Source organism: Salvia miltiorrhiza, chromosome 7 (genome assembly GCF_028751815.1).
Source record: "Salvia miltiorrhiza cultivar Shanhuang (shh) chromosome 7, IMPLAD_Smil_shh, whole genome shotgun sequence".
NCBI lineage: Eukaryota > Viridiplantae > Streptophyta > Magnoliopsida > Lamiales > Lamiaceae > Salvia > Salvia miltiorrhiza.
Window position 1 is genome coordinate 7,613,492 of NC_080393.1, and position 12,158 is coordinate 7,625,649.

At 38.8% G+C, this 12,158-nt stretch overlaps 2 protein-coding genes and 2 long non-coding RNA genes across 4 annotated transcripts; 1 reads left to right on the forward strand and 3 right to left on the reverse strand.

The window, feature by feature from the left end:
• Positions 1–1,254: 1,254 nt before the first annotated feature.
• Positions 1,255–4,455, reverse strand: LOC130992208 (putative late blight resistance protein homolog R1B-17). The gene is made up of 2 exons (XM_057916762.1): positions 2,055–4,455; positions 1,255–1,944 (listed from the first exon to the last, which is right to left on the reverse strand). The coding sequence occupies exon 1, from the start codon at positions 4,078–4,080 to the stop codon at positions 2,257–2,259; it is 1,824 nt and encodes a 607-aa protein (XP_057772745.1). The 5' UTR covers positions 4,081–4,455; the 3' UTR covers positions 1,255–1,944; positions 2,055–2,256.
• A 421-nt stretch (positions 4,456–4,876) lies between these two features.
• LOC130992209 (V-type proton ATPase subunit c''2) lies at positions 4,877–7,094 on the reverse strand. The gene is made up of 4 exons (XM_057916764.1): positions 6,742–7,094; positions 6,544–6,621; positions 5,367–5,537; positions 4,877–5,252 (listed from the first exon to the last, which is right to left on the reverse strand). The coding sequence occupies exons 1-4, from the start codon at positions 6,852–6,854 to the stop codon at positions 5,087–5,089; spliced, it is 528 nt and encodes a 175-aa protein (XP_057772747.1). The 5' UTR covers positions 6,855–7,094; the 3' UTR covers positions 4,877–5,086.
• A 677-nt stretch (positions 7,095–7,771) lies between these two features.
• LOC130992210 (uncharacterized) lies at positions 7,772–10,792 on the reverse strand. Its single transcript, XR_009091254.1, has 3 exons — positions 10,558–10,792; positions 8,632–8,710; positions 7,772–8,052 (listed from the first exon to the last, which is right to left on the reverse strand). It is a non-coding gene; the product is annotated as an uncharacterized LOC130992210 (long non-coding RNA).
• Positions 9,373–10,480, forward strand: LOC130992211 (uncharacterized). The gene is made up of 2 exons (XR_009091255.1): positions 9,373–9,846; positions 9,958–10,480. It is a non-coding gene; the product is annotated as an uncharacterized LOC130992211 (long non-coding RNA).
• Positions 10,793–12,158: the final 1,366 nt, after the last annotated feature.

A 12,158-nucleotide genomic window follows, 5' to 3' on the forward strand; every position in this document is an offset into this window, starting at 1 on the left:
GTAATAAATTTTTCTCATTATGATCTGGGCCAGTTAAAAAAATCATCAATTTTAATAAAATATATGTATAGGTCCATCTAATATTATGCATTAACACTTATTAAAATACTACTCCCTCCGTCCCGCGAGTCTTGACACGTTTGGGTTCGGCATGGAAATTAAAGAGTTGCAGATTAGTGTTTTAAGTGTGTAATTAATACTACATCCGTCCGCCAAAATTATGTAAAATTGCTTGGGCACGGGATTTAATAAAATTGGTGATGATTTTGATGTAGTGGAGAAAGGGTCCCACCACTTTATGAGATGTGTGGTTGAGATTGAATTTTGAGTGGGTTTTTTGTAAATAAAGAGTGTTAGTAAGGATAAAATATTAAAGAGGATGGTGGGACCATTGCCATAAAAGGAAAGTGACATAATCTTGGCGGACGCCAAATATAGTACTCCCTCCGTCCACTAATTCAAGGCCTTCTTTCCTTTTTGGGACGTCCACCAACTCAAGGCCTATCCATTTTTAGTAAGTTTTTATTTATATTTAATTGGTGGGTCCCAAAACAATACACTTTTTCTCCACTCAACTAATAAACAATACATTAATTGTGAGTCCCTTTCTCCACTCAACTTAATAAAAATACACTTTTTCTTAAAACTCGTGTTTTGCTCCTTAGGTCATGAATTAGTGGACGGAGAGAGTAATTTTTACATAATCTTGGCGGACGGAGGGAGTAAAGTATAAAATTGATAAAGTAGGAGAGAGAATATAATAAAGGTGATAACGTAGGAGAGAGAAGGTAATGAGCTGCAATTCTACCGAACTAGGACTAATGAGAGGTACTATATAATTAATTATTCCAGTTAATAATCTTCAATTATGAATTAATCAACTAACTAACAAAAAAAATTGTTTTCGTTTTCAACTTGTGTAATTTCAGATTTTCGAAGGATTGATAGATATATGTATTTAATTAATTAAACATGCATGAATTTATTTAATTTAAAGACATTAAAATATGTGTTAATAGTAAAAAACAACCTACTCCCTTTGTCCGCCAAATAACTTCCTAGGAGAAAGGGGCATGGATTTTAAGAAAAAGTTGTTGATTGTATCGGAAGTATTGAAAAAAGTTATAGTAATTTAGTATTGAAAGTTGTGAAAATATGTTATACTAGTATTGAGGTTGATGAAAATGTAAAAGTAAAAATAAATTATAACTAGAAATTAAATATTAATCATCTGCAAAAATGTTATGCTTGAACTTTTCTACGCTCAAACAAAGTTGTACGTACATTCAAATTTAATGTTTCGAAATTATACACATTCTACATAAGTCGAACAATACAATTAAAATTCGCAAAGCCAAGGAAAAACAAAGAGTACACAAATCCCCTAAAATGAGAATAAGAATGAACCTTGTCAAAGTTTAGAAATTGATTTTTTCATAGCAATGAAATAGACGAAGACTATTGGTTGTTAGACCCTCTTCTCTCACCATCTTTTGAAATCTCTCTACTTGTTCCATTTTATTAAAATTAACTTCAACTTGAAGGTCCTCATTCCCAAAACTCTCTTGCTCCACCACTATTCTCATTGCCGAAACTGCAGCACTCACACTACACCTGTCCAATTCAATAAGTCTAAGTGTTGGTATTTCTCCAATATCACAAGGAATCTCACTCAAATTAGGTGCTTCTGAGATTTTCAGAATCTCAAGCGCCGCAAATTGAGAGCTATCTGCACACCAATAAATCAAATCATTACATTCACAAATCCTCAATACTTTGAGGCAAGGGAATTCCTCCTCAACAAGCTCCCACTCGGCTCCTTTCACCGAACGCACTTCTAAAGATCCAAGATGGGCCAAGGATTTAATCATCATTGTCAAATCTTCCCAATCAAGATGACAATTCCACAAGCACAATTCCTCAACTGAACTTGGGAATGTGAACCTTCCAACAATGTAATCACACGTGAGTGAAACTAGTTTATTGAAACGGCTAAGATTGTGAAGGCAGTAATATGAGCTTGCCTTGCGACAACCATACTCTAAAGACAATACCTTGATGTTGGGCATTCTCTTGCAAACCTCTTCTGTCAATCTCAAATTCCGCACACCTAAAAGTGTTTGTAGGTTTCGCAAAACAATGCGGTTTGATCTCCCAGGGGGAACAGGGTTAGCAAGAGCGATTCCTCCTACTAGCTCGAGATGCCTGAGCTGTGTCATCTCCCAGATCTCATATGGTGCAAAAACACACACACCATCAAGGTGAATAATCAGTGTTTGTATATTCCACAGCAGGGATATCGATGAAGGAATCGGGTAGGTCCGGTAGGACGGGGGGGGGATAACAACAGGTAACATAGAAATCAAGATAGCGTAAGTTAACTTGCTGAAAATGAGCAGCAGGGAAAAATCTTCCACCCCCCAAGAATATATGAGTGGCATAAGCTGATACTCTCAATAATCTCGAGAAAAGGCACGACCTATCAAATTTAATCTCCCGCCCTAGTAGTCGGGAACAGATAAGAGAACGGAGGAGTGATGGCAGAGCACCAAAACCATCAGAGTTAAGTTTCTTCCCCTGCGGAATCACAATGCGAAGCTCCCTGCCTATGCTTGTGACTTGTGTGTTGTCTTGAAGCACATATAGAAATTTCTCTTTCTTGGCGACCTTCAAGCACAACTCTCTCACAATATCATGAATAACACAAATTTGAGCTTTTCCATTCCACCTCCTACGAATTACTAAAATGAGATTCCTGTCAATCAGATCATTCAAATAATTCTCTGCTATCTCCTCCAAACTTATGGATTTATTTGGTTTTAGAAATCCCTCAGCAACCCACAATTTGAGGAGTTTAGAGGCATCAATCTGTTCATCTTCCTGGAAAATACCCATATACAATAAGCATGGCTTTAGATATGCAGGGAGATGCTCATAACTCAAACTTATTATGTTCAAGCATTGCTCATCTTCTGCCACACTCGAAATCGGGTTCATATAATTGGCAACCTTCTCCCAATACTCAATCGCCCTAGACGATCTTCTAAGATGGCTCCCAATTACAACTATTGATAGTGGAAGTCCTCTGCATCTTTTCACTATCTTCTTTGCAATTCCCACTAATTCAAGAGGACAATTTTCTTCACCGAATGCCTTTCCACAAAACAGTTCCCAACTGTTATCATCATCTAAAAAGTTCATCACGAAAGGGTAAGAGCTAAGATGAGCTGCCAAGTTTGATAGCCGAGTTGTTACAATAACACAACTCCCATTGCCATTATCAGGCAAAAACATGTGTATCTCATCCCAAGCTTCCACACTCCACATATCATCTAACACAATTAAATATCTTCTACCCCACAACATTTTATGCAACTCTTCTCCTAATCTACAAACATCTCCATTGGATTTTCTTTTTTCAGAAAGTAGCTGTGTAAGAATATTGTCTACACTATATTCCTGAGATATTGTAGCCCAAAGACGAATATCAAAGTGTTGCTTAATGAGTAAATGGTCATAAACATTTTTGGCAAGAGTGGTCTTACCCATTCCACCCATGCCCACGACTGGGATGACTCTGTGACCAGAAAGTTCACCGGTGAGCATTTCCATAAGTCGAACAACGGCAGCATCAAATCCCACCATAACACTCTTGACAGATTCTGATGAAGTAGGTGCTGAATATGTGGGCTGCTCCGCTTTCACTCCACTTTTCGCTTTAAACTGAATAGCCTCTCTCTTGACGAAGTCCATGTCGTCAATTGCTTTCTGTAGATCGGGCAAGAAATAAGATGTTGCTTTTCCACCAAGAGTGGATCCAGCGTGAAGTTGATCGACTACATGGGACTCGATCACATCGTGAGCCGCATGAGCCGAAGATGCGATTCGGCTCTCCAAACTGTCAGCAGATTCTCTGGTGCAGCCATGAGAATCGTAGGTTTCCATAAAATCGATCAAGAAATGGAGAGTTTGGGAAAGGGAAGTGATCTGTTTGTTGTCAAAGGAAAAGGAATGGGTGGGATGATTGGGAATGAGCTCCAAATCATTCATAAGGGAAACTAGAGCTGCGTAAGCTGCCATGGATCTCTCTGATAATCTTCAATTTGAAGTTTCAAAGGTTAACGAAAATAGGAAGAGCAGTGCCACTGGTTCTTTATTCAGTGGAGGAAGTTAAAGAGCGAAGACTGGAATCTGCAAAAGTAGCTTCAATTGTTGAAATTTACTTGGTACCATAATACCATTACCCGAGTGGGATTCTCTCTGTCCCTCGCTTTTTATGATTTCATTTTTCTCTTTCTCTTTTTCTTTTTCTTTTTCTTTTTCTTTTTTTCTTCCTAAACAAATTTTAGATCATTTACAGCCGTGAGCCAAGCTTCTGGGCTCGCAGGTGGACTCCATCCGTCCGAGCCACCAGCTCTACAGCACCTATCCTCATTTCACAACTAAAGATTTTTCTCTTTTTTTTTTTTCTTTCCCCGACGCTTCTCTCTCTCTCTCCCCTCGCGCACTTACTGCACAGTGGCGCTGCTCGCACCAACCGGGCTCAACAGTGGCAAGGGGCTCTTGCGAGCCGGGTGCACGCCGGTGAGCCCAGCTGTGGATGCTCTTATTCTTATACTAGTATCACGAGATATAAATACATACAATCCCTAACAACCAATCCGGGGAGAGTATAATAGATATTTTTATGTGATGCAATATATAGATATTAAAGTTCATAATAAATCAAACGTACGAATACATCCATCCTATATATCCAAGAAAAACATAAAGGAAACAAAACTCTTAAAAACGGTGGGAAAAAAAAAAGTTGTCAAAGCTCACGAGAACTTAATCTTACGATGCAGACACAGTACAAACAAGGTGACCATGGAAATATCAAATGGACAGTTTTTTCTTATTAAATGGGAGTAATTACAGACAGAAACCACAAGTTGACATTGTGATGCTCCAAATATTCGCCAAGGTTGCGTGCCAGAAAAAAAGAATTTCAAAAAATATATATATTTTCATAAACTACACAATGAAGAAAACTGGAAAACGTTACAAACACCAAGGATAAATAAAGGACGGTATTGACGAGAAGTCACTTAGTTGGCCATGTAGCTTGAGCCGACATTATAATGCCTACAATGACACCGAACAATCCCAGTGCACTGCCAAATATCTCAATGACGAGGATCTTAACAAAAAGTGTCGAGTTTTGGGCATCGGATAGGGCACAGCTGCTTCCTATGATACCAACGCATAGCCTCCATGAAAGTAAGAGGGCCACAAGGGGGGAGAATGTGAGATGAAATTGCTCCAAAAAATTAGTTTAACTGATTTGATTGTTTAAAAGGAGAGCGTTAGAAGTTAGAACTTACCCGCAGACAAGGTTAGCAAAGCCCACGATAATTCCAGATGCAAATATGGCGTAGCCAGCTCTCATGGATTCAGGGTCATAAATCTTTGAAGTAGGCACACTATCAAGCTTTGTTTGTAGAATGATAGCAACGATGACTCCATATATAGCAACAGCCTCACAAAAAATGACACTGAAAGGAAAATGTTGAGAAAAGGTCAAGCTATGTCATCCTTAATGCTAACAAAGAGACGCAAACAATTATGTGTTCATCTCCTCAAGGGCAATGTCAATGCACACAAAGAATAGATAATCTTCACAGGCAACGATAAATATATAGAGCAACAACTATGAGATTACTTAAACAGCTATGCACATAAAACCTTGATTATGCAGTATGAAAGAAGTGTTTGTTAACCAGCAACAAGAGCAGGTAAATCTCTCACTTGTAAACTAGTCCTAATCTTATATGGTGCTTTTTTCCAGCATTATTTTACTGTCCTTTACTGTAGAACACCAAACATTATCTAATGAACAGCGAGAAAAGAATAACAGCATCATAACGATTGAGAGACAACACATTCAATGTTCACAACTCTCCCACCTCATGTTCTTAACATGCATGATTCAAACACCTTCATGATAATGCGGCAAAAGAAGTCATAATTCTGGTTGTTGCCAGCTTTGATTTTCAAGATAATTCATGATTCTTCTGAAGATTGGATCTTCACTAAGAAATTACTATTAACTCTCACTAAGAATTTATCAACAGCTAGAGAAGCTCACTTCAATTACAGATTGAGCTATAAGAAAGAAAGAAATTATAAAAGACTAATTCCCCTCTAAATTTCCCAGCTGTCAACATTAATCGTGTGAAACTCAAATAATACTCCTAATCTAGTTCACTTGTTAGTAGTTTAAAAGTTTTAATGATCAATCTTCAGAATCTTCAGGCAATCGCTACAATAAAGCAGGCACTTGTGACTTGTGAGTTGTGACTTCTTACAAGGTCGCAGCTATGTAGCACACAACTTAATTACAACAATCATGCTCAATTTCAAGCTAAATTCATCATATCGCGACAAATATCGTGCAAGTATGAAATAGTTTTAACGGATCAGCTAGCGATTTAAATTCCATCAAAAGTAAGACATCGGTAGAACAAAGAGTTGAATCCAACTCGACCGCTACTTGCATACCTGATTAGGTTTTTGGAGGTAATGCGAGGAGCTTTGATGGCAGCACCAATCAAACTACTCCCCGTTATATAAATTCCCCTATATTAACAAAGAAAATCACCAATTTAAGCCGGAAATTGCACCAAAACGAAGTAAATAAACAGTACTCATACATCGCAGAGATAGATAAGAACAAAAAATCGGCAATTAAATAGATACCAGGCGGCACCGAGGACGGAGACACCGATCGAGATGGCGATTCCGATGGCGGAGAAGGTGTAGGGAGAGATCCGAAGCAGCGCCTGCGCCCACGAGCTCGATGACGTCACCATCGTGCTGTCCCTGCTCAATATTCTCGTTGAAAAGATTGGAAGATTTTCGAAGATCGAAGAAGAAAAAGAACAAAACTAGGAGGAATTATATTTTGGGCTGTTGGGCTTTGTTTGATTGGACCCAGATTTCTAAGGCCGATTATAAACGGGCACAGGCTAAGCCTGACGGTTGTGGGCACACGCAATATGCCTCTGACTCCTGTAGGCTGTAGTGCAAAAGTGTTTTAATTCGATATGAAGGCGAACAGATATGCTTTTTCGTGTTAATCGATAACACTTGGGGTTTATTTACTCAAACAACAACAACAAAAAAAAGTTTTTTTTTTTCCTGGATGAATCCATGGCTTATTACTGAGTATTTACACACACATGACACATGAGGAGAAAATTTATAATTTCTATTACCTCCGTTCCACGAATCTTGATACGTATTTCTTTTTGGGTCGTCCCACAAATCTTGACACATTTCCAAATAAGGTAATAATTATTACCTTCTCTCTCATACTTTATCACTTTTATATTTTATTAACTATATACTTAAAACACTAATCTACAACTCCTTAATTCTCGTGCCGAAATCAAACGTGTCAAGATTCATGAGACGAATGGAGTATTTGCAAGTGTATTATTTCTAGTAAGTATTGAAACAATTCATGATGATGATCTATATTGTTTGCAACCACAATATACATAGAAACAAGAAACTTCCTTACGCTGAATCAAAAATCAATGAAGTCCGTATTAAGGGGCGGCAAATCACGGATAACATTATGATAAGTTTTGAGTGTCAACATTGGCTTCGGGCTTGGAGGAAAGGAAAACGGGGGTTTTCTGCTGTCACAGCCCACTATCCCAATGACGGGTTAACAGGGGTTATGACTTGGGGTGAACAATAAGAAATGGAAATGGATAATTACTTAACATTAAAGTATATGGAAATGTCACTCATAGATAAAATGCTAGGATCATATATGATTATTTGGATACTTATAAAACATACACATAAATGAGAACTGATTAAGGTGGGTTACCCAATAACACGTGTCACAATTTCATAACATAAAGTTATCCTAATCAAAGTGTTTTGCAGCGGAAAACGTGTGAGATATACATATGAAGATGTATACTCAAGGTTACATTTCTTGAAATGTCAAAGGAACACCCGCTCAACATCAATCCATTCCATCAACTGCTCAACCTGCACATTTAGAAATACATGCAGGGCTGAGTATAAAAATACTCAGTGGCATAGCCGAAAATACAACATGCATACATATATAAATTGAACTGCCATAACAGTAACACACAGGGGTTTTCTTAAATGACCTGCGCTTACTAAAATATTTCTTTCATTTTCATAAAGTCGATCGACCGATCATTTTCCTTCATATGATCCATATCTGTTCCTTTCTGTCACGCGCCGGGAAGGAGGCCTCCTTACCACGGACGCCAAGACCGGTCGCAAGCGACTCGCGGTCTCCATGAGTGTACACGTTAACCCTAGCTAGCGACCTTTGTCTAGCATAGGATCCCAATTGGATTTCCTTTAAAGTTGGCGAACCAACACAGATAGGATACATATAAAAACATAAACATTTTTGGCAGTCAATCATTTCATTTCATAAACATTTCATTTTCATTTCATAAGAGTCATTTATCATTTGGGCATAATAATAAACTGAAATTAACAGTTAAAATCATCTCATGCATATATTCGTATAAGAGGCCTACGACACGCAGGGGATCTCTATATACGTATAGTAAAAGTAATGCCCACCTGGATAGGCAAAGCCTGAAGATCATAATCACATAACCTGTCTTGGGAAAACAGTGCTAATCCCCTTGGTCCACAAAGCCTACAAGAAATTCTATTCTTAATAGGTCTCCTTGAATCTAATCTTAAGTCATGGTGTAGTGCTTAACATTCTATGATTCACTTAGCCGGGTTTTTAATGAATAAATAATTAAAAACATTTCTCTTGAGTTAAGAACACCAACAATATTCTTACTCATCTTTCTTTAATAATTGGAATTATAAATAAAATCAATTAAATCATAAATACTTTTTATTTCATGATGCAAATGAAATGTCATGTCATGCTTAGCATATGATAAGTAATTACTTAAAATATGCACTTAATAATAATTTAATATTATTATAAAAATTATCCTTTAAATAAATTAATCAAACTAATAATAGTTCAATTAATTAAAAAATAAGAAAGCCCAATTTAATTAATTGAAGGCAATCCAAAGTCTTTAAAAATAATTAATCAAACTAATTAATAGTCTAATTAAATAAAATAGGGAAGCCATTTATATAGATGAAATAGAGCTCATGCTTAAATAAATAATAGTCCATATAAATTTAAAAGATGAGGCCCAACTCAATAAAATAGGAATGACCCAAACTGAATAAAATGAATCGGGCCCAGCTAAATAAAATTAAAAAAAATCGGCCCAAGCTTTTTAAAAAAAAAAATCGCAGCCCAAAACTATTTAAAAATAGGCCCAAAACTCGGCCCAAGTCCCTCAAGCCCAAACCTCTAAGCCCAACCCAAGCCCAACAACCCCAAACTAAGCCCTAGCCCAACACTCCCATTTATCCTCCCCCTCTCTTAATCACACACACACACATCTGAAACACACGCACACACTCACACATTGGCGCACGCACACACCAGAGATTGGTGCGGTGCCGCCCTCTTCTCCGGCGAAGAGTTATCGCCGGCCACCCATCTCACTCGACCTAACCAAATCGTGCCGCCACGATTCCTCTCTGGAACCCCGGCGAGTCAGCAGCGAGAAGCTACTGCCGGTCCGCCCCTCTCCCTCGAATCTCCGGCCTCTCTCTCTCTCCAGCCGTGGCCGGGCAGCAGCGGCCGCGCCCTCCTTTTCCGGATCCGGCGCCACCACTGCCCTGCCTCTCTTTCTCCTTTGGCCGACAGCAGCAGCCGTGGTGCTTCTGCCGCCGCGTCGCCACCGGAAATAGGTAAGTTTCTCCCCCTTTTCTCTCTGTCCTCCCCTTTCTCTCTCTTTTTTTTTTTTTTATTTGAAAACTGAAATCCTAAACTCTCTCCTCTCCTCTCTTGTTTTCTGGCAGAACAGGGACTGAGCGCCGCCTGCCGCCGCGCCGTTGCCGGCCGTGAGCAGCCGCCTCCTGTTCCTACCCGACACCTACAATGACCAGCCGCCCCCATCAAACTCCCAGCGACAAACGACGAGGTTGCTGCCGACAGCAACAACCAGCCGCACCGCCGTGGAAGCTCGCCGGGGAGCAGCGACAGCCGCTGACGACACTCGGTTCTCCCTCCTCAGATCGACGGCAGCAAGGCCGCCGGCCGTCACCCCTCTTCGGTCTCCAGCGAGCAAAACAGACGGCCACCACCGCCGTCCGCCGACTCCTTCTCCACTCTTCACCGTGGCTAGGCAGCAACGGCAGAGCCGCAGCGCCTAGCCTCCCTCTCGACTCCATTTTTCAAAAATACATCAAAATTGGCATGCTTCATATATGTATCTATATGCACATAAATTGTATGTCTGAACACTTGGTGATTTTAAGAAATTGTTGTTCTTTATGAATGTGTATACATATGCACCGAAATGATGAGATGAAAGTATGTGAAGGTTTGATGTGTTACAATTGCAGTGTCATAACTGAATGAGCAAGTATAAAATAGATAGAGAGATTCAAAGATGAAACCTCTGGTTTGAGTTGCTGAAATCTGAGTTTTGTGGCAATTTGATCCATTCGCAATATGGCTGAGCTCTGTACTTGGATTTCTTTGGGTTTGTTGAGGGAGAAATGAGATTGATCGAAAATGCTAAGTGAGGGAAAAGATAGATCCTTTATTGAAGTGAAATGACTTTGTAGAGAAAGGTATGGTGATGAATGAGGTGTATGGTATGATTGCAGAGAATGATATGATTGAAAGGTATGGTGGTGAATGAGGTGTCTCAACAAAAGTTATAAAGTTGTGGCATATGGTGGCTGATGGAGTAGGTGGGTGTATGAGTAGATAGGAGTAATAAAATAAAATAAAATAAAAATCTTCCGGGTTGTACTATGAAAACTGTAATAATCGTTCAGTGTTTGCTTAAATAAATAGCTCGTGTGGATGTTAAATGCTTAATATTCAATTTAAATAAATATGAAATGCACAAGAATTTAAATGACTAACATTTACAAAGAGGATTTTGCAAATCGTTTGTTGGAATTAAAATAAATTCATTTTCTTTATATCCGGCGTGAATCATCTTACTTCTAAATTTTGAAAATAAATTCTAAATTTAACTCAGGGAAACGGGGTATTACATTCCTCCCTCCTTATAAAAATTCCGTCCTCGGAATTGCATATCTGGTATTCTATCTTGTGATACTAGTCATTCGTTTCATTCATCTCTTTTGTGACCTTTTCCATCCTGTGATGGTTCCACTACATGACGAGAACAATATCATTGCCTCGTAAAACTTGAATCTTGCGATCAAGTATCTGGACTGATTTCTCTTCACAACTTAGGTCCTGGCTAGGACTACTTTATCTTGCTTAATCAAACTCTTTGGATTAAACACATACTTTCTTAACTGAGAGACATGAAACACATTGTGCACGTCTCCAATACTAGGTGGCAATGCCAACCTATAGGCTACAGGGCCTATCTTATCTAAGATCTCAAAAAGTCCTATATAACGGGGTCGTAACTTGCCCCTCTTTCTGAAACGTATAACTCCATTTGAGGGAGAAACTTTGAGGAAAACTCGATCCCCAATATTGAATTCTAACTCCGATCGGCGTTTATCGGCGTAAGACTTTTGTCTATCTTGAGCTTCTTTGATTCTTTGTTTGATGTGGTCGACTTTCTCAATCATCTGTTGGACCAGTTCAGGACCTAACAACATTCTTTCACCCACTTCATCTTGGTAAAGTGGTGAACTACCTTAATTGTTTCCTTTGTCCTAAGTCACCTTCTCAGATTTGACTAGGAAATTCTAACATCAAACTTTTCTCATTATCTTGGTAACTTTCACTTAAAGATTAATGGTACTCCTTCTGTCATGTAAACTCATTTTCTCATTTACAAATGATTATTTAATGTGGTTTTCTAAGTTTCCATTGTGGTGGCGTTCCAACTTTATTCTTGTTGTAGCTTCTGGCACTTTAGCCAAAGCATTCACTCTCTTAGCTAGAGCCTACTAGCCTTGGGTTTGGGTTATACCTTAAGTTTAGTTCTAGTGCTTTCCTTCCATTTCCTTTTTCTTTACCTCCATCTTGAGGTGGTGTACATATCTTGTTTGTGCGTGAA